Below are 27,678 nucleotides of genomic sequence, written 5' to 3' on the forward strand. Positions count from 1 at the left end.
TTCATTTTGCAGTCGAGGAAACGGAGATTCAGCTCTGTCTCTTGTAGTGTTTGAAGTTCTAGTGGGGGAGAATCCGTGCAGAAGAAGCATCAAAGTGTGCTGAGCCTTCTGTTTTTGTTGGTTTTTAGTCTTAAAATAGTAATGTTGTTGAATAAGGGTAGCTGGTAAAAGAATAAACACAAGTGGCATGAAACTGAGTCCTACTGAGATGCTGTGTGGTTGGGATGCCTGTGTGTGCTATCAGGTGTCCTGCTGGAATATTCCTCCTTTTCAGGAATGTCCAGATCATGTGTGGACCATAGTCACAGCCTAAGGACCCCGTGACTTTCCAGCACCAATTCTACTTACTGTGTGATGTCAAGCTGAGCTGGGGCAGCTTCAGACTTGCTTTCCAGAATGTTCTTCGCCAGTCCCGCAGCTTCATTCAGTGCTTCTGCTTTGATTCTGTTTCCTTCTCTTCTTCCTCCTCTTCACATCTATCTATTGCCACGTCTGTTTTGAGATGTTTATGTCTTCCGGTCCAGAATTCTCGCTGGAACCAGAAGCCCCGAGCTTGAGGAGGTGCAGTTAGTCAGTTTCTAGCTCTGTGGCCACGACTGTGAATGACCCAGAGACTTTGTGCCAGGAAGGAGAGCTGGAACCCTTTGGCATTCTGAATGAACTTGATTTTGAGGGGGGAGGTGTTGGTTAGAAAGGGAGGAAGAGAGAAAAAGTCACAAGATGTCATCTCACTGTGCTCTTTCTACTGAGCCTAGAGAAGCTTCTCATCTCTGAGTCCAGGGGCAGGAAGTTCCCCTGGCACCTTAGTTCATGTCCTAAATGCTTCCAGTGTGGAGGACAGCAATGGATGCTGATTGCCACTGTGGAGATGAGGGAGAGGAAGAGGGGTTGCTGCAATATGTTCACAGTGATTGTGTGGCCACTGCCTCTCTAGCGTGTCTGAGCAGCTATGGAAGAATGGGACCGCTCCCCTCTCCTCTGCTTAGGCCTGTGGGGTGCCCACCCCCTGAGTGTCTAGCCGATAGATTCCAATATGGTGGCCTGCACATGATCAAGCTTACGAACACCAGAAATGACTAGTGTCAGGAGGACTGGAGTCTTTATTTAGTGTAAACTGAAAAATTGAAAATGTCATTAAAATTTTTTAACTTGCTGAAGGCTAATTTATCTATTCCCATTTTTTATTTACTTTGTATAGAGAAAGAGAGAAAATGAAAGCAGGGAGGGGAGGCACGTGCAGCCCTGCTTCACCACTAGTGAAGCTTCCTCCCTGCAGTTGAGGACAGGGGGCTTGAACACTAGTCTTTGGGCATGATAACATGTGTGCTCGACCAGGTCTGCTACCACCTGGCCCCTGGATTCAAATCTTAAAAGCCCCCCCCCCCCTAAACCAGAATACTGCTCAGCTTTGTTTTGGGTGGTGCAGGGGATTGAATCTGGGACATTGGAGCCTCAGCATGAGAGTCTCTGCATAACCATTACGCTACCTACCTTACTCAAGTCTTAAAAGCCTTTCTAAGCATGCCAGGAATAACTCCAATCTGTTCACTGACTATTCCAACTGTAATTTTTTTTAAAATTTATTACTGGATAATAGCGAACTTGAGAGAGGAGGAGCAGATAGGAAGAGAGGCATTTTCTCTACAGGTGGGGACCAGGGGCTTGAACCTGGGTCCTTGCACACTGTAATGTGAGCACTCACTCAACCAGATATGCCACAGTCTGGCCCTGTAATTTTTTTTAAAATTAAAAATATAGATTAAGGACCTCAAGGACAATTTTGTGCCTGTTTTTGAAAATGTGCAGTCATGTAAGGGAGATGCTGGATTTCAAAGCCTTAGGATGAGGAGAAGTGAAAGCCTAGTCAATCTATATTCTGACTTTCCATTGAGAAGTTATGCTGGATACATTATGTTAAATGGAGTATTTTGTTTAATTTTGGATAGAGACAGAAATTGAGAGGACAAGGGGGAGATAGAGAAGGAGAGAGGGAGAGAGACACCTGTATCACTGCTTCACTTCTAAAGTTGGGCAGCTGGGGCTTGAACTCAGGTCCTTGTGTGTGATATATGTGCATTTAACTGAGTGTAACACTGCCCAGCCCTATTTAAATTAATTTTATGTGTCTCTTGTTTGCAAATGTGACTTCAGAAATGGTGAAATCACTGAGGTGGCTCCCATTTTATTTCTGTCAACAGTGATCGTTTGTGGGATCCCTTGGAAGCTGATTAGGCCTTTGTAGAAGAAAACTGCTGAAGTTAAAGTTCTTGTTAGATGTACTGCTTTCTCTTCCCACCCACCTTTGAGTCAGGGGAAGAGAGTGAGGAGACCACAGCACTAAAGCTTCCTTCAATGCCGTGGGGGTGGGACTCAAACCTGGCTCTTGCACTTGGCAAAACAGCACTATCTAAGTGAGCTATCTTGCGAGCCCAGAGGCATGCTGCTTTCTGTGGTGTCGCTGTGCTCTTGCAAAAAGGGGCCTGTGATCTTTGTGGGATAGAGCATAGGTCTTCAGGCCAGAGAGTGAGTTGAGGAGACAGCTCTGTTGGTGTCCATAAGCAGGATTTTCACTCACTGGGAAGTCACCCACCACTTCTCTAGGGAGCAGAGCGTTGCCTCAGTGCTGGCGCTGGTGTTCTTTTGAGTCTGCCCCCTTTCCTTGCTGCTCCTCAGCATAGTTGGGATCTTCTTGTGATGAGGGAGATCAAGTAATACAGCTAGGGAGGGAAGTGCATCGCCCACAGGGCAGTGTCTGAGCTCTTGCTTTTATCCTCTAAGCTCTGGGTGATTGCAGAACTCTTCTTTCCACTCTTTTGGTGAAACTGCCCAGATCTTGCTTCTAACAGACAGCTCTTCATTGAGAATGGTTGTTTGGGGCCCTGATGAGGGGGTGACAGGGTCTGCTGTTAGAAGCAGCAGAAGGCAGGAGTGCCAATCCTGGGAACTTCTACCCTGAGGGACTTCCAGATGACAAGACCACATTCTGGTCACTGTCCCAGCCCTGTTTTAGAACCGCATTCCATTAGAGTCAGGAGGAAAGACAAGTGGCAGGAAGATACTGGGACACTTGAACCTGATGTCTGAGAGTGAAGACTTAATTTTCAAGAGGCTTATTTATTTATTTAAATATTTTATTTATTAATGAGAGGGATAGGAGAGAAAGAACCAGACATCACTCTGGTACATGTGCTGTCGGGGACTGAACTCAGGACCTCATGCTTGAGAGACCAATGTTTTATCCACTGCGCCACCTCCTGGAAGACTGTTTATTTATTCAGAGAGTGCTTTTTAATCACGGAGTGAATGAATAAATCATTCAGGTGCTCATACAAGCTTCCCCTTGGGCCTGCTTTGCCACACAGACCCGACCCCAGTGGCCAGAACTGAATGGATTTCATTTGATGGATGGAACTGGGTGGAGACATTGTCAGCTGGCACAAGGAGAGTGTCCCTGCTCCCTCAGGTTGTTTGTGAAGCTCATCACACCCACCACCATAATCCCAATGCCCGCACTCCAGAGAGACCCTGCTGTTGCTCCCCATGACCCCCTCACCCGGTCCCGCAGAGAACCACCTCATCTGCAGAGTCTGAGTTCATTTTAGCAGGCCAGCAAAATCACTCACTTGGATAGTGCGCTGCTTTGACATAGACACAACTGACCCAGGTCCAACCCAGCCCCCACCTAGTGTTTTGTTTGCTTGCTTTTCTTCCTTATTTTTTTTTTTTTTTTTTTTTTTTTTTTTTTTTGGTAGAGCCAGGCCTCACATTTGCAGTGTCACTGCCTCTGGGCCACTTTTTCATTCCACTAGACAAACACAGATAGACAGATAGCATTGGTGCTTCTTCTGGTACTGTAGCACCTCCTGTGTGGTGTCAGGGCTCTAATCTGGGTTGGGGGTGTGTGGCAGTGCTCACACCCCACCAGATGAGCTAGCTCTCTGGCTCTAATATATTTGTTTTCTAGTTGATATTGGTATTCAACTCTTGTCAAATTTAGGAATGGAGGGTCAGACATCTTCAAATGCCTACACACACTCCACACCCGCCAGGGGCAGTACCAGCCTGTCTCCCCCACAGTCAGCTGGGCCTCCTCCATTTTCTCCCCTCCCTCTTCCCTGAGGAACCCTCAATTCTATAGACAGAGGGTCTGTCCTTGTTTGAAAACTGTGTTGTATGTGAGACCCATGTTCATTTATGTCTAGACTGAGTTGCAAGGGTAAATCTTTTTTTTTTTTTTTTGCCTCCAGGGTTATTGCTGGGACTCAATGCTGGCACCAATCCACTGCTCCTGGAGGCTATTTTTTCCCTTTCGTTGCCCTTGTGGTTTGTCTTTACTTATTATTGTTGCAATTGCTGTTGTTGTTTGTTGGATAGGACAGAAATGGAGAGAGATGGGGAAGACAGGGGGAGAGAAAGATACCTGCAGACCAGCTTCACCATTTGTGAAACAACCCCTCTGCAGGTGGGGAGCTGGGGCCTCGACCTGGGATTCTTATGCCAGTCCTTGCACTTGGTGCCATGTGTGCTTAACCCACTGCGGTACTGCCGGACCACCACAAGGGCAAATCTTTGCTTTAAAGGACAGCTTTGCCACCTTTTCTCAGCAGCCATCTGGGGTTGAGGGCTTGAGCCACAGCTTCCCCGTCCTTCCCCCCAGGCTTCAACCAATCGAGAGAGAGAGAGAGAGAGAGAGAGAGGGCACACGCACACACAGATGAGCAGAGCTGGGGTGGACCCTGTACCAGGAGGGAGATTTCTGCTTGAATGTGGGAGAGAAAAGAAGGCAGGAAGGTGGCTGGGAAGGGTGCATCTTCTCAGCAGCTTGGGTGGTGGTGGTGGTGATGATGCCTCTGGGCTCCAGAAGCTGACCTTTTTGGTCCTGCACCCAAAGTTTAAGGTTCCTTGCATGCCTGCACCTCCCCCCTCCCCAGCTGCCAACTCCTTGCAGTACTGAGCAGCTAGAGCAGCCTGGAAGCCCCCCCTTCTCTGGGGGGAGATCCAGAGAGGTGCTTGCTAGTGATACAGCTACACACTGGCCTCTCTGTTCATTTGCTCTGCAGCCCCAGGCAGAGACCTGCAGAGGAGGAGCTAATTGTCATGGCTGGTCCATTAGAGGCATTAATGGGGGTGGGGGCGGGTGACAGTAAGTAAAGAGAGGACACTCCAGTGCCTGCTTCTTCTGCTGTCAGGAGTTAGGAAAAACTGTTTTCTTTATTTTTTTCTTTTCTCTTCTTGACTTTTTCAGAAGGTCAATTGAGAAGCCACAGCCAGACTTAACTGACACCACCAACCCCCTCACCTGCTGGCTCTGCATAAAAGCCAGTCCAGCCCTCACTGTGGGCTTCCTAGGGGGTTTCCAGAAGCATCTATTGAAACCTGAAGGGTGCCATCTCCCTTTATCTAGGCTTTTTGGGGAGGAGTGGGGAGGGAGGCCAGTCATCTTCCTTGCCCTTGTCACCCTCCACTGGGCAGGCCTGCCTTTCACTTCCCACCCAGGACCTAGCCCAGCCTGGCCCTGGGTTCCAGCTGGAGGAGCCCAGCCTCCTGGGAGGACACACCTCCCTGTGAACAATCAGCACCTGGTGTGGACAAAAGTTCCAGCTTGAGACACCACTCATTATTCACAGCAGAAAAAACTCAGAAACTTGGAGAGGCCAGGCAGTGAAGTACCCGGTTCAGGGCACACACCACCATGAACAAGGAAGGTCACAGGTTTAAATCCCAGGGCTCCAGCCTGCTAGGGGGAAGCTTCAGGAGCAGTGAAACAGCACTGCTGGTGTCTGTCTTTATCTCTCCCTCCCGACCTCCCGTTCCCCTCTCAATTTCTCTCTGTCCCTATCCTAAATAAAATAAAATACCTGAAAAGAAAAACCTGAGAGGGGGAAATTTAGAGCTATCTGAATTTTGGAAAGAGTCTGTTAACCTCTTTTCAGATGACAACAATAAAGAAAGCTCCCTGGGCCATTGGCATTGGCTGACTGTTAGAGAAAGGGGAGATCAAGAGACAGACACCTGCTCCACCCTAGTGAAGCTGCCCCCTGCAGGTGGGGAACAGGGGCTTGGTCCTTGTACATTATGGTCCTTGCACCATACCCCCCCCCATGTATTTTTTTTTCAAGTGAAGCAAATCAGCATTCAGGATTCAGGAGCATGGGTTAGGATTGGTGTGTGCATATGTGGGGGGGGGGGATTGGGAGCTTTGGACAAATTGGGGGTGATGGAGTGAAAGCCAGAGTGGCTTTGTCTGTCTGTCTGTCTCTCTGTCTCTTTCTGTGTGTCTCTTCCTCCCTTCCTTACTCTCTCTAACACACACAAACACACACACTTCCTCTTTGCCATCTTACAGTGAATAACAATTGTGCTTTCAGGCCTCATTTTCTTTTATTTTTATTTAATTTATTTTTTTTTGCCTCCAGGGTTATTGCTGGGGCTCAGTGCCTGCACCAAAATCCACTGCTCCTGGAGGCTATTATTTTTTTCTCTTTTGTTCCCTTTATTGTTTAACGTTGTTGTGGTTATTATCATTGCTGTTATTACTGGATAGGACAGAGAAATGGAGAGAGGAGGGGAAAACAGAGAGGAGAAGAGAAAGATGGACACCTGCAGACCTGCTTCACTGCTTGCTTGCGAAACAACCCCTCTGCAGGTAGGGAGCCCGGGGCTCGAACCGGGTTCCTTAAGCTGGTCCTTGTGCTTTGCGCCATGTGCGCGTAACCTGCTGTGCTACCGGCCGGTCCCCTAGGCCTCATTTTAGCAACTCTTAGTCAACAATTCCCCATTGGGGAGAGACTTTCTGTCCAACCTGGAAGACCGTGCAAGGGGGGCCAGTCTTCCTGAACCCCACAGGGTGGGAAAGGACGTCCTGGAGATAGTGGCTCTTTCAAAAGTGACCACTGGCCCCTGTATCTGGATTGCTAGGCAGAGCTGGACACCTCAGCAGGCTGAGACAGGCACTTGGCCGTAGTCTGTGTTTCCACCAGGCTTGGCCCCCCTCTTGCCCACCCCCACCCCTGATGCACTCCCTTCTCAGAATCCACAATCCGCTGAGCCTCTTACTGGGGGGTGGCATTTGTCATGGGGTCTGGAACTAGAAACTCTCACTGGGTGAGGATACTCTGCACTGACCCATCTCCCGTCTTTTGGCAAAAGCCTTCAAACTTGATTTGCTTCTCTCAACTGCAGAAAAACCATCTCTCTCTTTCCAGAGGGTCCATATGTCATTATATATAGAGAGACTTTCAGTTTCTTGTCCCCTCAGCCTTTGGGGGGGAGTTAATGGTGTAAAAAAAAAACAAAAACAAAACAGAAGTGCAGATGTGTGGGAAGGGGGGTTTACTATGACTTATAGGACAGGCTTTTTTTGGGCAATAAGAATGTTTACTTTTTAACTCTGCTATTCTGGGGGCATAATAGCATTCTCCTGCTGAGCAAATACAAGGAATGTGTAACTTTGGTTTTTGTGATTTTTCTGAGGTTGCTAAGCACTCAGTTTCAAAGTGAACAGAGTCAGATGGGTGCCCTTCAGTGCCTCTTCATGGGAGAAAGAGAAGGCCTAGAACTCACAGCTGCTTTTTATTTATTTTTTATTGCCACCAGGCTTGTTGCTTGCACTTGGTGCCTGCACAATGAAGCTACTGCTCCCGGCAGCCATCTTTCCTTCTTTCTTTGCATCCTTCTTTCCTTTCTTTCCCTCTTATTCTCTTCCTCTTCCTCCTCCTCCTCCTCCTCTTAAAGTGGCAGAGGGAAGTAGGGAGATAGAGACATCTGCAGCACTGCTTCACCACCCCTGAAGCTTCCGCCTTGCAGATAAGGACTGGGGCCTTGAACCTGGGTCTTTGTGTGTGGTAGCAGGCCACTGCCTGGCCCCCATAAGTCCTGGCTGTTTATGCTGTACCTGGGAATGGATTGAAGGCTTCACACATACGTGATATCCATGGGTGGCCTCTCCTGTCCAATTTTATTGTTTTATTTTTAAATTTACTCTGTAAGGCGAGAGGGAAAAAAGAGACAAATGGAAAGATGGGAAAGATTAGAGACCGAAACACCAAGCCAGCATTTGTGAGCTGCCCTTGGAGCTGTCCATGGTGCTGCCATGTGGTGCCCAGGAGTTGAACCCTAACACTGGGATGCCTTCACAGCACTGTCTCTGGCATTTAGTGTGATTAGCACAGTGATTGTGATCCTCTCAGACAGATCATCATCCCCTCTTTGAGGATTAAAGAAAATCCCGCTGGTTTTCACATGACTGGTTGCTCTAGTGGCATGTGAATCCCAACTGGATCCCTGATCCCCCTCTGTTGGGGTGAGGCCTAGGTAGCTGGTGTGAGAACAGAGAGGGGACCTGGATGTTGGCATTTTCCAGCTTCTCTGTCTCCATGCCCCCATCTGAGCTCATGGTGCTTGTGTCTTGGGTCCAACAGTGGAGAGCCCTGAGTGTGATTCCATGGGTGTGAACTGCGTGATTGTCCTAGTGGGCTGAGAGCAAGAGGGCTGGGGACTGGCTCTCCTGGTGGAGTGGAGTGCACTCAGCCAGCCTTAGCACCATGGGCAGCACTGTGTGTGTGTGTGTGTGTGTGTGTGTGTGTGTGTGTGTGTGTCGGGGGTGGGGTGGGGGGGGCGTGTCCCTCCATGGGTGGTAGGGATCAGAACACTGCTCAGCTCTGGTTTATGGTGGTGCTGGGTATTAAACCTGGGGTCTTGGAGCCTCAGGTGTGAGTCTTTTTGCATAGCTGTTATACTATTTTCCTTCAAACACTTATTTTACTATGGGAGAGTGAGAGAGGTGAGCACTGGCTTACAGTAGTACTGGGGATGAAACTTGGTACCTCACAGCCTCAAGCATAAAAGTCTTTTGCCTAACCATTATGCTCTCCCCAGCCCAGAGTATAATTTCTTAATCTCCCCATGATAGGTTTCTGCAAGACACTTGAGCATAAGTCATCATGAGCTTAAGTCCTTCTCCAGCATCATGCACTGGGTCCCCAGCACTCACTCTATCTCCTGCCTCTCCCCACCCCACCGCCTACCCCAGAGTCCTTTGTTCCCCTGCAGTTGCCCAAACCCAGTTCAAGTTTCACCCTGTGATTTGCTCTTTCTTCCTTGTTGCTTAAGTTCCATCTGGAAATAAAAACATCAGGTATTCATCCTGCTCCTTTTGGCTGACCCCACTCAACATAATTCCTTCCAGTTCCACCCAAAATATGGAAAGGAGCTGCCGTTTTCACACTCTGGAGATAGGTCCTCAGAGTGGACTGACTGGGGTACAAGGGAATCCTGTCTGAGTGTTCCAAGTCCCTAGACCAGGTGGTGTGTGCTCTTTGTTGGAGCAGTGACAGAAAAGAGAGCTTGCTCTTTGCACTAGTGAGGATAAACCCTGGGAGGTGGGTGCTCTGCAAGGCAGAGAGAGAAAGGCAGGTGGTGCATGGAGCACAGTCCAGCAGATTTGAGACAGTCCGCACAGCAGGAGAGAGGGGTAGTTTTTGAGACCTGCCAGCAGCTGTGGGGTATCATCATCACATGTTTGAGGGGGTGTGGCATTGAGCTAACATGCTAGTGTAACAGCTAGAATTGTTTGGCTGTGGGATAGGGACAGCATGAAAGCCTGGGACTGGGACAGGCACAGAAGGGTGACACTGGGACAGAGGATAGCGAAGAGGAACAAACTCTGACTGGGCACCGCCGCCTCAAAGAAAGAGCCGGGAAGTGACAGCACCGGCAGAAAGTGTAGTAAGTGGGAGTGCACACATCTTATTTTCATCTATTGTGGCACTGGTGCCTCCCACTGGCGCGACTTCACTGCTTTGGAGCTTTTTCATTCTTTTTATTTTGGCTGGATAGGAAGACAGAGAGGGAGACAGAGATCACAGTTCCTAGAGTTTCCAAGATGCTATTGTCATATTCCTGTGTGATGCTGGGACTCGAACACAGCCCCTGTGTGTGGCAAGACATGGATCCTACCTAGTAAGCTATCTCCAAGGAGCCCTTCTGTATGGATATTTATTTTGTTTTATCCTATTTATTTTGGACAGACAGGAATTGAGAGAGGAGAGAGAGAGATCTTCAGTCCTGCTTCACCATTTATGAAGCTTCCCTACTGCAAGTGAGGACCAGGGAATTGAACCCAGGTCCATGTACACTCAACCAGGTGTGCCACCACCTGGCCCCTCCATTTCAACATTTTTCATTCAGGTGACACCTCACTGGCTTCTTTGATCAGAGTCCTCAGGAAATAGAAAGAACACATTGAGGGCTGGGGCCCCCTTTGCCCTTCATGTTGTTGGCGAGATTGGAGGGCTGGTAACCTCATACACAGGACCAGCACAGCAGCACGCTGAGCAAGTGCTGTTATGTTATGGAACCCCCCACCCACCCACCCACCCACCACACACACACACACACACACACACACACACACACACACACAAACACACACACACTTTCCTGCACTGTGCCCTTTGAACCCCTTTGTAGGCTGCTTGTCTTCACCACCAGTTTCACTTCTGCAAAAACCTCAGCACAACAGCAAACGGTTTCTGGGAACAAAGTCAACTGCAGAGAGATCATTCAGGCTGTGATGGGGAAGGAAGGGGTGTCCTAGTGCTGAGGGAGACGGGAGGGGACTGTGTGTTAAGCTAGAAAAGACGCCTTTAAAATGCTTCAAGTCCAGGGCCATTGAAATAGCTCACTCGCCTAGGATGCTGCTTTGACATGTGTGACCCAAGTTCAAGCCAGGCCCCTACCACATTGAAGGAAATCTCAGTGCTTTGGTTTCTGCCCCTCTTTCTCTGCCTTCTCTATTTCTTTCTTTAAAAAATGACATGTTTAAAGCCCTCACCTGGCTTTGAAGCCTCCTTTAAACTGAGTTTGTGTGATTTTCTAGACCTGAATTTATCTTTCTTTTCTTTTCTTTCCTTTTCTCTTTTCTTTTCTTTTCCTTTCTTTTCTTTTTGCCCATTTTGAATCAAAAGTCCCAAACCATCTGTTCAAAGTATAACTAGCTCCTACTTCCTCCCTGAGTAACTGGCTCAAAATGTGTGATATATGGTCAAGTTCAAGACTTGTGAAGCTGGTGGGTAGGAGGTGGCTGACTCTGGGTGGCCATCCCTTGGCACCTTGTGTTAATACAGTCCTGACTCCCTGGCCTGGTGTGTCCACCCTTCAGGTGGAGATCAGGGGAGGGGTGGGTGATGGGAAGAAACCCAAGAAACCCAGCTGCCTACAACTGGTCGAGGCCACCCTAGGAAGACAAAGCCAGGCCCTTCAGAAATCACAAAACAAGCACCTCTGTGTTTACAATTGCTGCTTCCTACTGCAGCAGCAACGGACAAACTTTCCAGCCCATGAGTTGAAAAGACAGGCCTTAATTTGATTATGGGCCCAGGGAACTCCCCCTCTGCCCTTAGCACACGTGATGAGACAGACAGGTTTCCAGAACTAAAATGTGGTGAACATCCACCCCTTACTTTGCTTTATTTTCATCTGATTTTTTTTTTTTTTTTTTTACCCCTGGTTTCTGTTTTCGTAGTGGCAACTCTGATCTTCCCCCACACTCTCCTTCCCCCAGCAGTGAGGTTTATTTTCGGCCCAGTGTGCCCCACTTTGCTTCTTCCAGTTAAACCACAGAAAGGTAGAAGCAGCTCTGCATGGTGATCTGTGTGGACCCTTGTCACCCTCCAGCTGCTACAGCTGAAAAACGTGGGCATGATTTCATGCCACTGCGTGTCTATCACACTTTAATGTCTAGCAAACACATGCCCCCTACCATGGTCAGCTGTTTCAGTCTCTCTAGCAAACACTGTGGGTTTGAGCTTAACCAGTGGCTCAGCGTCCCCCACCTCATCTCCCTTTAGCGGGGTAAGAATCCAGGGTTAAATAGGCTTCCTTGAACCTGGACAATTCTCAAGCTCAGAAAAGGCCCAGTGAGAATGGAGATGTCATTTGGGAGGTGGAGGAAGAAGCATCTCAAGAGACACCCACTGATGTTACAGAGGACCCCATACTACTAAGTGAACACACTCCACAGTGGGCATCTTTGGGGTAGCTGGAATGTGGTGAGCTGGGGTGGCAGTTGGCAGACCTGGCCTTTGGAGATTTACCTACTAAACCTTGACCTTAGACGCCATGGCCTTGAGCACATCTTTTGTTGCTTGGGTTCAGAGTCCTAACTGGTTAGAAACAGGTGATGTGGCCTCAGAAATGGCATCACAGCCTTAATGTGTTGGGGATGCTGAGGATGTGACTTGGAAGAAGTTCTCCCCCCTCCCTCTCTCTCTCCCTCTCCCGCTGAGATCAGTCTCTAAAGGCATTTTCTTCGACAAACTCCTCCTTGCCTTCTGTCTGTCCTCTGGGCTTTTAACAAAACTCTGGTCTGATGAGAGCAAAGTGGATGGCTTCTGATCTGAATCCAAAGGAAATGCCCTGTTCTATGATTTTGTTTATTTTCAATTAAAACATTTTTCTGCTTTGCTAGGGAATGAACCTCAGGGCCCAGAGCATGTCTCCCCCCTGAGCCACCTTCCAGTTCTGACTTGGTGCTCCCATGTGACAGCACTTCAAGCACAGAGGACATGCTTCTTCAATCGTGGGACATGCACTATTTTACAGTTTCTTTCTTTCTTTTTTTTTTGGAGTTGGGTGATAAATCCTCAGGATGTGGGGGGTTTGGAGAAGGAGGGAGGATCCAGTGGGACGTCCCCCTTGCCTTAGGTTCAAGCATGTGTTGACTCTCCCCTGGCCTTCCTCTCTACAGCAGGAACGGATTTCATACACACCGCCGGAGAGCCCGGTGCTCAGCTACGCCCCCTCCACTCCGATTCATGTTCCAGTACCCCGACTCAGGATGGAGGAAGATTCGATCCGCCTGCCGGCGCACCTGCGTGAGTGTCTTTGTTGGGCCGGAAGGGAGGGACCAGAGGGCACCAGGCTCTCGCTGGAGAGGGTCAGGCACAGAGGTTGATTGAACAAGTTTTGTGGCACAGCTGCTTTGGCATCCCCATGCCCGATCACCCCCACCCCAGGTCGGTTCTAATTCACTCCATTGAGAGTCCTGTCCCCAGTTCCCATGTGTCCATTTGGTCTCTAACTCTGGTTGCACCCCCAGAGTCTGTTTGCCATAACCACTAATCAGAGTCTTCTGCTGATTAGCAAATCTGTTTTCTGGGAGAGTCTGTCTCCCTGGCTCACACCATGCCCTCTCCTGTCTCCCAGCACCCCAGCTTCTTCTGGTTTCTCAGCAGACTCCCCACTGTGCTCTGAGACTCCAAGCAGGTGTGTTCTTGCTTCCAGAACCTCCCTTCTTCCTTCCACTCGCTTTCCTGCATCTTTGTGCATGATCAGCATGGGTCTCTCCTCCCCAACTTCTCTCTTCCACCTCTCTCTCTCTCTCTCTCTCTCTCTCTCTCTCTCTCTCTCTCCCCTCTCCCCCCTCCTCTCCCCTCCCCTCCCCTCTTCCTCCAATAGTGAGGATGCGGGAGTTGGGGTTGAGGTCAATTCTCTTTGACTACAGGGCCTTTTTTCTCTATAAGGCTATGATGAAGTATGCTTAATGGTTCTTTTTTTTTTTTTTTGGATGAATGGATGAATTCAGTCTTGACTCTTGTCCTCTTGTCGTTGGAGCTCATTCTGACTGGTCAATCAATTATTGTATAGTTGGCATATCTCCCATGAATGTGGGAGTGTAGGCAGGTCAATGGATAGGTATATGAGTGAATGGATGGGTAGATAGGTGAGTGAATTGGTGAATGGATGGATATGTAAGTGGATGGGTAGATGAATGGATGGCTATATGATATATGAATGGGTGGACAGATGGATAGGTAGAGGGAGGGAGGGATACATGAATGGGTTCATGGAAAGGTAGGTAGATGAATGGGTGAGTGGATAGGTGGATAGACAGATGGGTAAAAAGAGGGACTGATGAATCCCTACACAGATAAGGGTCAGACCAAGGACAATAGTGCCCTATTGTTGTGGTGGAAGACAGTCTATTGTGAGGTAACAGATTCAGACCAGAGTGGTGATTTTGCTTCAGTGCAAAATGTGATTTTGCATGTGATTTTAGGGCACACCCCTCCCCCTGTAATCTGAATGAGTCCTGTTTCCAAAGCCAACTTGGAGTAGGGGTGGGGATGTGATGTGGAGAGGGCTGTGGGACACCATCTGGAATGAATCCTCTGCGATGGACATTCCCAGGCTCCCATAGTGCCTGCCCTCCACTGGGGATTTTCACAAGGGGCTCCGCTACTTATTCTCTTGCTGGGAGACAGGGTGCCCAGATGGGATGGGAGGGCAGCTCACACTGCCCAGGTGGGTCCAGGCATGGTGGCTACCCCACCATGGAGGAGCTCACCCTAGCTGGGTTTCCAGGACGCAAAGAAAAATAAACACTTCAACTAGGGAATTGGGCCACTGCTGTTTTAATCTGGGATTCCAGACAATTCCCGGTGGGGTGCAAGTGGAAAGTCCAGGGAAGGGCGAGCACTGGGACATTTATGGTCGTGCTGAGGCCAGGGCAGCTGTGAGGAGCCACTCAGCAGGCTGGTGTGTCCTGGGCACACACTGATCTCTGAGCAGCCCTTCTCTGGACTCTTCTCTCTTCCCACGTTCTCAAATCCTAGCCTTTCTTGGTGGGGCTGGTTCTTGCTGAGTTTCTCCCCATCTTGCGTCATAAACATGGGGCTGAAGTATCCTGAGAAGGCAGTATGGCCCACTGCAGGGAAGAGGAGGGTAGAACTTTTCTGCTTTTACTTGCCCAGGAGCAGAAGAAAGTGATAGGCAAGGCAGTGCTGAGTGCTGGGCCCAGGATGGAGGGGCCAGTCCAGGTCAGCTTTCTCACCACCCTCCTACAGATCCTGAACTGCTGTATCCTCCCAGCCCTGCTCCCCAGGAGGAGAAACACACATGGAGGTTTATTAGATACTAGAAAGGGCTTCTTTTTCTTGTCTGTAAATGCTACTGACTTCTTTCCCCCCCCTCTTAAGCTTGAGGGAAGAAAAAAAAAAATGAAGTGTGGCAATGATATGATTACAGCAAGCCAGTGAGAAAATACATAGAGCTCTGTTTATAAAAAAATGTTACCATGATTTATTTATTTATTGGATAGAGACAGAAGTCAAGAGGGAAGGGAGATAGAGAGGGAAGGGACATAGAGAGGAAGAGAGACACCTGCTTTACTGCTTTTGAGAATTCCCTCCTGTAGATGAGGACTGGGAGTTTGAACTGGGGTCTTGGTGGATGGTAACATGTATGCCTAACCGGGTGTGCCACCCTCCCAGCTCTATTTTTTAAGAAGTTTATTTTTATGAGAGGGAGAGAGAGAATGAGTGCAATCAGAGCACCATTCAACTCTGGAACATGGTAGTGTTGTAGCGAGAACCTGGCACCTCAGACCAAAGCTACATACTTTGAAGAGACCCCCAGATTCTGTTTGCTGTACCTCGAACACACAAGCTTAAAGGACCAAGGAGCCCCACAGGATCACCCAAATTTTCTACGCCATGAAGGGCTGTTGTTGGTCTATAGGAAGGGGGTGTCTTTTCCTTGTTCACACTAGGGGGCTTCATGCAAGGCCAGGACTTTCTGGTTTGTCTGCCCATGTGTTCACTCACCTAGTCCTAAATTCATGGGGGCCCTGGGTATTGGTGAAGGAGCTGCCATGAGAGATGCCCCCCAGAGCTTTCACCTGAATCTGCCGTGCACCTGCCCATGTGACAACAGTGGGAAGCTTTCAGGTCTCTGGGGGTGGAATATAAACCACGGAAGCACCTTTTCTTGACTTTGTTTTAAATTATTTTAATGATTTTTATAGACTACTTTGCTTTTTAAAATAATCATTTGTATGTGAGAGAGATACAGAGAGAAACTCCAGCACTGCTCAGCTCTGGCTTCTGGTGGTGCTGGACCTGGGTGGCTTCTGGGGACTGAACCTGGGACCTCAGAGCCTTAGGCATGTCTTTTGCAGAACCATTATGCTGCCCTTCTCGACATTCCTTCACATACCAGCCTCCCATGTTTCACTCATTCCTGCCACACACCAACACTGTCACCTGCCTAGAGCCTGTGAGTTTTTGCAGTGCCATTTCCTTGAAGCACCCACAAAGTGATCCTGCCAACTGGGGCTCACCCATCATGTTTAAGAGGGTCACAGCTGACAGCACTGCAGGTCAATAAACAGCCATCCCAGCAGCTACGTGCTCCAGACACTGGTCTCCAGAAGGAGTCCCCTGACATCTCCTCTCCCTGTGAACCTCAACACCCCACATTATGACACCTTCTCTCTTGTGCTGGATTAACAGTTTAATTTAATGGCTGCCCTCAGGGAACCTCACTGCCTGCTGATTTTGCCTTCTCAGCAGAGCCATTAGACCACGGGCTGCGGGAAGGGATGCTGAGCCTCTTTCCCTCCAGCCAAACAGCCTTTCTAGATGCTTCTTGGTGCCTTTGCTCTGTTCCTCCAGTGAGGGCCAGAGTGAGAACTCAATTTGCTCACACTGAGCACTTTGTGACCTTGTTAGGGAACAAAGGGGAAGAAAAGTATCAATTTACCAGAAACCCTCAGAGCAGGCACCACCGGGCTGGTTTCTGGGGTGGGGTGTCTGTGGTGGCAGGGACAGTTCACTGGGTTAGGGTGACACAGGAAGGGTAAGGTGTTTCATGCCATCTCCCCTTGGGCATTTCTGCAGTGAGAAGCAGAGACTGGAGTGTCCCTCTGTGTTGACCTGGTTTCTACCTGGTGTGTGCATTGCATGGTATGTGCTTCCCTCGGAGTCCCCTGCCTCCCCCCCCCCAATGCACCCCTCTGGGGAGAAGATGGGGCAGGGTCCCCCTGACCAGGAATGGAGGTGCTGCTGGACCCTGGGCGGTAGGGGCTGGAATGATGTGCCTGACCAGCCTTTAGCTAAACCTGGGGGTTGGTTGATTTCCCCAGCAGCCAGACATGTTCCTATGCGCCTGACCCAGTTGTGCTCCCCACTTTGTACTGCTCCTCCTGCTCCTTATGGCTACAAGCCTTGTTCAACCAGGTCCCCCAACTCCCCAGGATTTCTCAGGGATGGTCTCTGGAGAACAGGTCTCATTGCTGTTCCTCTTCCCCCTCTTCTTTCTTCTTCTCCTTGTCCACTTCTTTTTTTTTTAAAGTAGCCGAAGGAGCATCCTTTACTTATTTTATTTATTATTTTATTCCCTTTCATTGCCCTTGTTGTTTTATTGTTGTAGTTATTATTGTTGTTGTTATTGATGTCATTGTTATTGAATAGGACAGAGAGAAATGGAGAGAGGGGGGGAAGACAGATGGGGAGAGAAAGATAGACACCTGCAGACCTGCTTCACTACCTGTGAAGTGACTCCCCTGCAGGTGGGGAGCCGGGGGATCGAACCAGAATCCTTATGCTGATCCTTGCGCTTTGCGCCACTTGTGCTTAACCCGCTGCGCTACCGCTGACTCCCCTCTTTGTCCACTTCTTCCTCAGCTTCTTGTTCTCTCTCTCTCTCTCTCTCCCTTCCTCTATTTATTGGATAGGGGCAGAGAAACATTGAGAGAGGAGGGGGAGAGAGTGAGAAAGAGAGACAGAGAGATACCTGCAGCCCTGCTTAACCACTCCTGAAGCTTTCCTCCTGCAGGTGGGGACCAGGGGCTTTGAACCTGCAACCTTGCTTACTGCAATGCATATACTTAAGCAGGTGCACTACTGCTTGGCCCCCTTCCTCAGCTTCTTGTTCTGTTCTCCTCGCCCCACCTTCCACCTCCTCCTCCTTCCCCTTTTCCTTTTTCTTCTTCCTCTCCTCACTTCCTCCCCTTCTTCTTCCACTTCTCTTCTTCCTTCTTTCTTTCTCCTCCTCCTAGCTTCTAAAGTAAACACCTGCCTAGTAGAAAGGACTTAAGTTCTGAAAAAGTGACCTTTCTCTCCTGGAGAGACAGTGTTAAAGCCTAAGGTGCAGGGTAGGAGACAGCTTAATAGTTCTGCAAAGACACATGCCTGAGACTGAAGCCCCACCAGTATAAGCTAGAGCTGAGCAGCGTTCTCAGAAAAACAAAACAAAACATAAAGCTCAGATTTCTAAGACACAGGTCACTCACAGTTTCAGAGCTGACCCCACATCACAGTCGGCACTGTGCGGACAAAGGGTGTCCAGTCACAAACTCTCCAGAGCTCTGTTTCAGTCTCCAGAGCCAATGGACAGCCCATTTGGGAGAATACTCCCTGGCCCCCATTTGCATGCATGTCTTCATCTGCCTCATGAAAGAGAGGACCTAGAGTTGTGAAGCCAGCTTTCTCTTCTGATCACTCCCTCTGAGTTCAGGGAGCTCAAGCTCTGTTCTCAAGGCCTGCCTCCCTACACCCCATCTGTCTGTAAGGCTATCTGGAACTACTTTCTTAACTATCCAGGACTTGGGGTGAAGGAGTTCATTCTTGATATTCTGAAAAGCAAGATGGATGGCTGACAAAGGTGGCAGCCTCTGGCCTTGAAGCATCTCCCCTGCCCTCCATGTGTCCCCAGGTTTCTTAGGGGGGTTTTCCCTTTGTTACCCCCACATGTTCAAAGGCTACTCGTTGCCCCAGCAGCTCGCATGACTATCACAGGGATCTAGTGAGCTTCAAACAGCGTGAAGAGAAGCAAAAACCAGCCCCCACCAAAGGGCCAGGATACTCGGGAGGGGAAATTTCCTTTTTGGGTTTTGTTGCCTGAAAGAATTTCCGATGCAGGCAGACGTTAATTCCTTGCTCCCTGCTTCCTGATAAGGAAGCAGCTTCAATAAATGTGGCTATTTATAGATGTCTTTTAAAAACACACACACGCACACATATATAACCAGAGGTCTAGTGACCTCTTTCTCTCTCTCTCTTTCATGCCACATGCTCTTTCCTGCACATTTAAGGCTGTTCCTCCAGCTCATTTGCTGGTAAAGTGGCCTTGATCGGGGTGGGGGGGCAGGTTGGGGAAGAGGGGTTCTTATTTTCCTGGGAATTCTGAAGCTGGTATTTGGAAGCATGTGGGTAGCTCACTGTCCCTATTTGGTACTGGGAGCTGTTTAATATGAGCCCAGAGCCGCCCAGCTCTGTTCTTGACCTGGTGCCGAAAGGAAACCAACTAACAGGGAGAGAGAGCCATGAAAAATAAAGGGAAGTGGGACCAAGTGGTAGCATACCCGGTTAAGCACACATAATTCTATGCACAAGGATCTGGGTTCTAGCCCCTGCTCCTCAACTGCAGTGGGGATGCTTCACAAGTGGTGGAGCAGGTCTGCAGGTGTCTCTATCTCCTTCTCCCCTCTCAATTTTTCTATGTCCTACCAAATACAAAATAGAAAGAAAAGAAAGGAAGAAAGGGGGGGGGGCAAGCTGTGAGACACCTAGGACAGCACCGGTGTTACAAAGTTCAGGGACTCAGGTTCAATCCCCCAGTCCCCACCTGCCAGGGGGGGGCTTCATAAACAGTGAAACAGTGCTACAGATGTTCTTCTTTCTCCCTCCACCTCCCCATCTACTCCTTCACTCAGAATTTCTCTTACTCGATAAATAAAATATATTAAAGGGGGCCAGGCAGTAGCGCAGCAGGTTAAGTGCATGTGACACAAAGTGCAAGGACCGGCATAAGGATCCCGGTTCGAGCCCCGGCTCCCCACCTGCAGGGGAGTCGCTTCACAGGCGGTAAAGCAGGTCTGCAGGTGTCTGTCTTTCTCTCCCCCTCTCTGTCTTCCCCTCCTCTCTTGATTTCTTTGTCCTGTCCAACAACAGCAGCAATAACAACCAGGGCAACAAAAATGGCCTCCAGGAGCAGTGGATTTATAGTGCAAGCACCAAGCCCCAGCAATAACCCTGGAGGCAAAAAAAAAAAAATTACAAAGAAAAGAAAAATAGGGGGAGGCTTGACGAAATCTCATTTGAATAGCGCGATGCTTTGCTATGTATACAAACTCCTGGACCACACCTCATTGAAGAAAGCTTCAGTACTGTGGTCTCTTGTTCATTCTCTTTCTCTCTCTCTCTCTCTCTCTCTCTCTCTCTCTCTTCCCCCCTTCATGCAAAAACTCAAAGGAAAAGAAGAGGGAGTGAGAACCACTATGTCTTGTGTATTAGATACTTGGACAACAACAGGGAGAAGAACGCCAGTGCCTCTTAAGAATTTCTCTTGGTTTAGGAGGTGTCTGCCACTTGAGGGGAGCCCCCTCCATCAGTTGCACAGCCAGTCTGACCCATGTCAACTCTGTTCTTTTGAGAGGGCTGCCGAGAATCAAACCCAGGGCTTCATACATGCAAAGCTTATGCCCTCTCACAGATCCCAGGACCCAGGTCCACCAGTGTGACTGTGGTCTTGAGATATGACAGGTATCACTGTCCAGAGGGGGATTCTGACTCCACCTGACCCCTTTGTGTGGTCGCAGAGCTGCTTTTTATATTTTTTTCCATCCCTTGGTCTCCTCTGAAGCAGCACTGATTCAAGAGCCTGGAGATGTCCACTCTGCTGGCCACGTGGAGACTGTGAATGTCCTAGAGTGGTCAGTACCTGTGCCTCCATCTTTATTGATTCCAGTTGGGGGTGGGGAACTCAGCCCTTTCCTTTTGAAGTGTCTTGATTCTGTCCCTGGAGAACAGGATTAGTTAGATTGCAGCAGGAGGGAGGCAGATTGCAGAGACAATGAAGAGGAAAGAGCTGTGTTTGTATGTGGCTGCAGAGAGGGTGCTGGGAAGAAAAGATGCATCTAGTAGCCAGGCAGTGGTACACCAGCTTGAGGGCGCACATTGATAAAAGACCCGGGTTCAAGCCCCTGGCCTCTGCCTGGAGGGGGAAGCTTCATAAGTGGTGAAGTAGTGCTGCAGGTCTCTCTGTCCCTCTGTAGCTCCCCTTCTCTCAATTTTTCTGTCCTATCAAATCAAAATTCAAAAAGGCTCATCAGTTGCAGAGCTGCCCGAGGGTTGGGGGTGGGTGGGTGTTTCATTTCACCACTTCAGCCACCACTCACCCCCTGAGCCCCCATTCTTGAGGCTGGAGCATTGAGGAGGGCAAGGTATGCCAGGAGAGAGGGAGCTGTCCTTACAATGAAGAGTAGCCAGCTAAGCGCCACAGTGTGTCTCAAGGACAATGACAGTGTTCAGGTGTAACTGCCCGTTTGTCTTCCTGCAGAGCTTTGCCTCTGAAATGGGCCTCTTTTCAGTCAGGTTATACTAGAGAAGCAGGGCTGGCAGGGAGCTCCCCCTGCAGAGTGCACTTGATATTCTGTGGGATGACCTGGGTTTGAGACCTAAGCCACCACATGAGCATCTGTATGAGGGTGGGGGAGCTTCATGAGTGGTGGAGCAATGCTGTAGTGTCTCTCCTTATCTCTGTGTGTCTGTCTGTCTCTCGTCTTTCCAGAGGAAGGAGAACATGACTCCTGGGAGCAGAGTTTTATAGGCACAGAGCCCCAGTGATAACCCTGGTGGCAAGCAAGCAAATTTTAAAAAGCCTCTTTTGGCCATAATTTGTAGAATCAGTAATCATTCTCTACTACTTATCGAGCACTTTCTCTGTGCTGAGGACATTGTATTTTTCTTTCTGGTTATTTAAAAAATTTTTTTTTCTGTTTTGATGGATTTGTATATTTATGTTTATCAAAGCACTGCTTAGCTCTGACTAATGGTAGTGCAGGGAATTGAACTCAGTACCTTGGAGCTTCAGGCATGAAAGTCTTTTTTGCATAGCCATTATGCTGTCAGCCCCGGCCCATCATATTTTCTCAAAATAATTGCCATCCCTGCAAGGAAGGTTGTTCTCTCTCTCCTCTCTGGGGTCCTTCCAGAAGTGACACAGAGAAAAGCATGGAGTGACTGTGACTTAAACACAACTAATTTCATAAACCCAGGTGTGTTTTCACTTCACTTAAAAGTATTAAGGGCTGATAAAGTCATTTCCTCCCGGCTGTTGATTGGAAGGAGAAATGCCAAACTTGCAGATTGAGATTTTTTTCCTTGTCTTTTAAAATATAAACTACAGATAAGAAAAACCCAAGGGATAAAATCAGACCCATAATTAAAATTACCTCTTGAACATGAGAGGAAATATGCAACATTCACATGAAGCAAAAAAAAAAAAAAAAGTTTCTGTCATCTGTGATATACTTTATTCCTTTGATTCCTTTTACAGGAAATGGGGCCTAAAGAACCCTGCTTGGTATAGGTGGTTCCACACCTCAGGGTGTCCCCCTCTTCTTCCTGCTCTCCCTGGCCTGAAAACTGTTTCTCAGTGGTGGCCCTCTGCCCAGTGCATCACACACAGGGGTGGCTGCTGGGATTAAACCTATGTCTTCCCCAGAGCAAGATCTGTGCCCTGCCAGTGAGCCTCTTCCTGGCCACACTGTTCCAGCTATTGGGAACTGATATATCTTCCCAGGTTGTTACTCTGGACTGTACCTCCTCATCTAACAGACTTGGGGAAATCTTGGCAAGGTGATAGCCAGGAGCCAGGTATTGGGATGCAGTCTGTTAAGCGTCAGTAGGGTCTCTCCAGAAGATCGGTACTTCCTGGTGGCGTGGGCTGAGGAGCCATGCTCAGCTTCTCTGCAGCTCCGATCCTATCTAGTCTTTTCACTCCTGTAAGCACGAGCCCTCACTCCTTTGTGGGGCCTCTGGCGCTCAGGGCTGGCTTATTGTGCAGGTGGCAGTGTTTTCAGCAAAGCAGGAGACTGTCCTGTGGTATTAATTGTGCATGGGCTTTGTGTGGTTTGAGGAAGCTGTCCTGTGAGGAAACGGGGAAACACAAGGCCAGGTGCTGTCAGCCTCTGCCCCAGGTGTCCTGGGCCAGGATGGGGTTTGTTGGGAAACTATTAACCATAAGCAAAAGGAGTTATGGGCAGTGTACATAATTGGCATATGGCTGATGTCATGACCTATAGCAAAGGAGGTAAACCCACAAGGGATTGTGGGTATAGGAGGTTACTTAAGTGTCTGACCAAGCTCAGGCTTTCCACCTCTTACTCACTCCCTCCCTCCTGTGCTTGTCCTTCGCCTGTTCATCTCCATCTTCTCCCAGGACCCACGTGTTCAAGCTGAGCTGATGAACTCTAGGGACTCATGCTCTTGCTTCATGTCTAGCTAGCCTTTTTCTCCTGACTATATTCCCACTGTGGTTTTTATACACCTAATAGACCTGTTATGTTTTGATAAACCTCCTACAAAATCCCCAAGAAGTTTTTTTTTTTTTTTTAATATAGGAGTTCATTTCCCTAGGGTGCACCCACAACTCAGGCTGTCCCCCTTTTCTCCGTGCTCTCTCTGGCCTGAAAACTGTCTCTCAGTGGTGGCCCTCTACCCAGTGCATCACACATGGCTGTGGCTGCTGGGACCCCAGGCGTGTGAGCTGGGGGCCTTCATCCTTGCAGCCCAAGCCATGCTTGTCCCTGTGTCCTTTGTTTGGCTGGGAGAGCTCCCCTACACCCCTGCCTCTGTAACCAGCCCCATAGCCCATACACAATTAATACCACATTAATTACTTATGGGGGACATGGTTGGCAAGGGAACGCAGGCTTTTAGCTCCTGCTGCCAGGGCTCTGATGTCAAGCTTTGAAGCCCATCTCCACCCACTTGCCCGCCTGCCAGCAGAGCTCATCAGGGACACTTGGCCAGCCCCCTGGGGTGCCCACTTAACACCCAGAGCTGCTCACTCTGGCCATCCACTTTCTCATATGCCACTACCCCAGAAATGGGGGTGCCGCCTGAGAGAAAGCAAGAGTGCCTTGCCATCGGAGAGGTGGCTCAGTGGGTGGAGTCCAGGATATGCAGACCCAAGGCCCCGGTTTAGTTCCTGGCCAACATACACCTGAGTCATGGTACCCTACTCTGCCCTTTCTCTCCAGGTGAATGATTTTTTAAAAAGTTTCCCAGAGGGGGCCGGGGTGGTAGCACAGTGGGTTAAGTGCATGTGGCACGAAGCACAATGACCAGTGTAAGGATCTTGGTTTGAGTCCCCAGCTCCCCACCTGCAGAGGGGTCACTTCACAAGCAATGAGGAAGCTCTGCAGGTGTCTTTCTCTCCCCCTCTCTGTCTTCCCCTCCTCTCTCGATTTCTCTCTGTTCTATCCAACAATATCTATAATAACAACAATAACAAGGGCAACAAGAAAATGGGAAAATGACCACCAGGAGCAGTGGATTCAAAGTGCAGGCACCAAGCCCCAGCAATAACCCTGGAGGCAAAAATAAGAAAGTTTCCCAGAAGCCCTCTGAAGGTTTTCTTTCTCTGTATATGGAATCATTATATTTGTCATTTCATAGCATTTTTTAATTATTAAACATCCTCCCTATGTTTTGCTGTTCAACATTCTCTTATTAAATACCTAGAAACAATACCTCCTAGTTACTGTACCTGGACTAAATCATCTTTAGAATATATATATTAAACTGCCCAGAGCAGCAGTGATTGATGAAACAAGCTGATAGTTTAATTTCGCTTCTTTGGGTAACTAACTCCTGAGTGGCCAACCCCAGGAACTGCCTGTAAAGTGACAGACTGGAGCATTTGGTGGGGTGCCACCCCTCCCTCCTGAGGAAATAAAAATGCCTCTGTTCTCGGACTTCACTGTCGGTGCCTCCTTTCAGGAAGTGGCCCCTGGGCCGGGCAAGTGCACAGACCTGTTTTTCGGACACCTGAGAGCATCCTCTCTCTGGGCCTCTTGCCTCCTGAGTGTGAACAGGTGGGGAGCACAGTCCCTTTCCTTTGTCTCTCAGGCTGCTTCCCTGCATTTTCACAGCACCTCAATTCCCAGGAACAGGTGGGGAAGCCACCTCGCAACTCTGCCCCCACTTCCCAGTTCACAAGCATTTGGAGGGTAGGGGTGGGGAGGCTGCTATCTGACCTTCAGAGGTGACCCTGTGACTCAGCCATCCACTTGCTATGAACTTAGGGGTTCATGGAAAATTCTTTCAAGAATTGGAGAAAGTAAAAAAAAAAAAAAATTCCCTGAGAGAGTGCTCACTTGAGGCTCATGGGTTAGGTTGCAAGCGTCTTCTTTCAAATCTACCATCAGCCTCTCTGCTCAAGTGCAGAGAGCGACTTCAAAGATCCAAGTGGATCTAAACAGCTAAACACATTTGTTTGGACCTTGGAAAAGGAATTTCCCTTTTTTTTTTTTTTTATTTTGGAGACAAAGATAATTTTTTTGTAGCAGATGAATCTGAGAAAGAGTTCTCAGTTTGATTTCTCTTGTGACTAATATTCCGGATAACTGCTCCCCAGAGCCTCTGTGAGGGCTCCCACACCCACAGGGACCCAGGGAGTGAATGTGAGGGAACAGCCATGTTTTCCCCAGAGGCTGCAGTTCATGCCTGGGTTGGAGATAATACCACAACACCCCCACTCCCATACCCACCCCCCAGGTTCTATGAAAGTGGTCTTATCCAGGCCCTGGAATCTCTTGAAATGGAAGGAACAGAGCCAGCGTGGAGAAGGGGGAGGGTTGGCAGCCAGTCCCCACCGCAGCTTTGCTTGGCCCCTGTCAGACAGAAGACAAGATGGGAAATCCAGGCTCCTGGATGTAGACAAAACATTCTGAACCTCGGTCTGGAGACCCCGTCATTCGATGCTCAGAGTGCATGATTGTGGCTCTCAGGGTGGGCAGACCAGGCCCAGATCCTCTGCATATGTGATTGGCTTGAGAACCTGGAAACCCTCTGTGTTCTCTGGAGCCATTAGTGAATTTGGGGGTATAGGCACAGATCCCTAAGTCTACCCACTATGCTTATTGGGACACACTTGTCCTGGGCCTCCTCACACCTGATCATAATGCCAAGATCGAACAGGTGTGTGGGGCCCTGCCTGTTCATAGGGAGCCTACAGCTGATGTAGGGGTGCATGGGACAGAGGGGGAGATCTTCCCTTGTGGGGACTGAAGGAACTAGCTGTTGGAGTAGTTGTCTTTTGTGGGCAGAGGACATGTGGAACTGGGGGGCTGTCTACATGAAGGAATGGCTTCTCCTTATGAAGAACTTATGGAAGGCACCCCAAGCTGGCCCTTCAGGAAGCAAATCTAATTGGGCTGGTGAAATAGCTCACTTGGATAGTGTATTGCTTTGCCATGAGACCCAGGTTCAAACCTGTCCCCCACTGAGCTCAAGAAAGCTTCGGTGCTTTGGTCTCTTTCTCATTCTTCCTCTCTCTCTCTCTCTCTCTCTCTCTCTCTCTCTCCCTCCCTCCCTCCCTCTCTATTCCCCCCCCCAATCAAGAAGGAAGTCAGACCTATTATCCTCACTTAGCTGGTGGAGAGGTGGGTTTGAAGAGGGTGGAATTTCACCTGACCAGAGTCACACTGGTTGTCACAGGACCACCTGATCTGTCTTCCTCTGTTCTTCCCATCCACATACCTACCAAAGACCTAGCCCCCATCCTGTTGTCTTTAACAATATGGAAAACAGTGTCAACACTCTCTATCTCTTTCTTCCAGTACCAGCTGTGGCTCAACCCTCAGAAGGTTTGGGAAAATAGAATAACACACTAAAAGAAAATTAAAAGTTCACTGCCCCTGAAGCCATCGACAACAGCCCCAAACCTCAGGGTCCATAAATTGAGGCCTTAAGAGAGCAGTGCGGTTCCTGACCAGCAGTGGATCTTTGTCCCTGTACCCCACCTCCGGTCCCTTCAGCCGCAGTCCTGGGGCTGTCTGACTGCCATCTAGTCCCTCATCTGTCTCATCTGTCCCATCTGTCTGTCCCACTGCTTGATCCTCAGTCTGGAGTGCAGTGCCACTTGCTCTTGACATGAATTAGGTCTGTCCTGTTTCCTTCCTGTCCTTTTTCCTTTCCACTTTTGCAGTGAAGTTTTCTGAAATGGAAAACACTAAGGAGCATCACCTTGAGCTTGGCAGCTTCTGGCTTGATTAAGCCCCTTGGCTGAGGAGTTTTGTATATACTGTATATTATGATTACTTGATATGACTGTTATTATTATTATTATTTTGCCTTCAAGGTTATTGCTGGGGCTCGGTGCCTGCACCACGAATCCATTGTTCGTGGAGGCCATTTTTCCCCCTTTTGTTGCCCTTGTTTTATTGTTGTTGTGGTTATTATTGTTATTGATGTCATTGTTGGACAGGACAGAGAGAAATGGAGAGGGGGGGAAGACAAAGATGGGGAGAGATAGACCTGCTTCACCACTTGTGAAGTGACTCCCCTGCAGGTGGGGAGCTGGGAGCTCAAACCGGGATCCTTATGTCGGTCCTTGTGCTTCACACCATGTGCACTTAACCTGTTGCGCTACAGCCCTACCCCCAGATGTTATTTTTTTAATTCACTCATATTTAGCACAGTGGCCACTGTTAACACCCACTCAGTCATTCACAGCATGCCAGAGAATCATGTTTGTTTCCTTATGTTTTGGGTAGGACAAAGAAATTAACGGGGGTGAGAGAAAAAAGGAGAAACACCTGCAGACCTGCTTCATTGCTTGTGAAACTTCTCCCCTGCAGGTGGGGAGCAGGGGCTTGAACCCTGATCCTTATGCATGATAGCATGTGCACTCAACCAGATAAACCACCAACTAACCCTGTTTTTTAAAAAATATATATTTTGGGAGTCGGGTGGTAGCGCAGCGGGTTAAGTGCAGGTGGCCCAAAGCGCAAGGACAGGTATAAGGATCCTGGTTCAAGCCCCCGGCTCCCCACCTGCAGGGGAGTCGCTTCACAGGCGGTGAAGCAGGTCTGCAGGTGTCTTTCTC

The 27,678-nt window shown here is 49.0% G+C and overlaps 1 protein-coding gene across 1 annotated transcript in view; it reads left to right on the forward strand.

Annotated features, from left to right (window-relative positions):
* ETV6 (ETS variant transcription factor 6) overlaps window positions 1-27,678 on the forward strand; it is a 225,564-nt gene that overhangs the window by 83,751 nt on the left and 114,135 nt on the right. The window contains exon 2 of the mRNA XM_016185054.2: window positions 12,749-12,875. Coding sequence (XP_016040540.1) covers window positions 12,749-12,875 — 127 coding nt within the window. The remainder of the gene's footprint in view (window positions 1-12,748; window positions 12,876-27,678) is intronic.

The sequence above is a fragment of the Erinaceus europaeus genome, chromosome 7 (assembly GCF_950295315.1).
Source record: "Erinaceus europaeus chromosome 7, mEriEur2.1, whole genome shotgun sequence".
In the NCBI taxonomy this organism is placed as follows: domain Eukaryota; kingdom Metazoa; phylum Chordata; class Mammalia; order Eulipotyphla; family Erinaceidae; genus Erinaceus; species Erinaceus europaeus.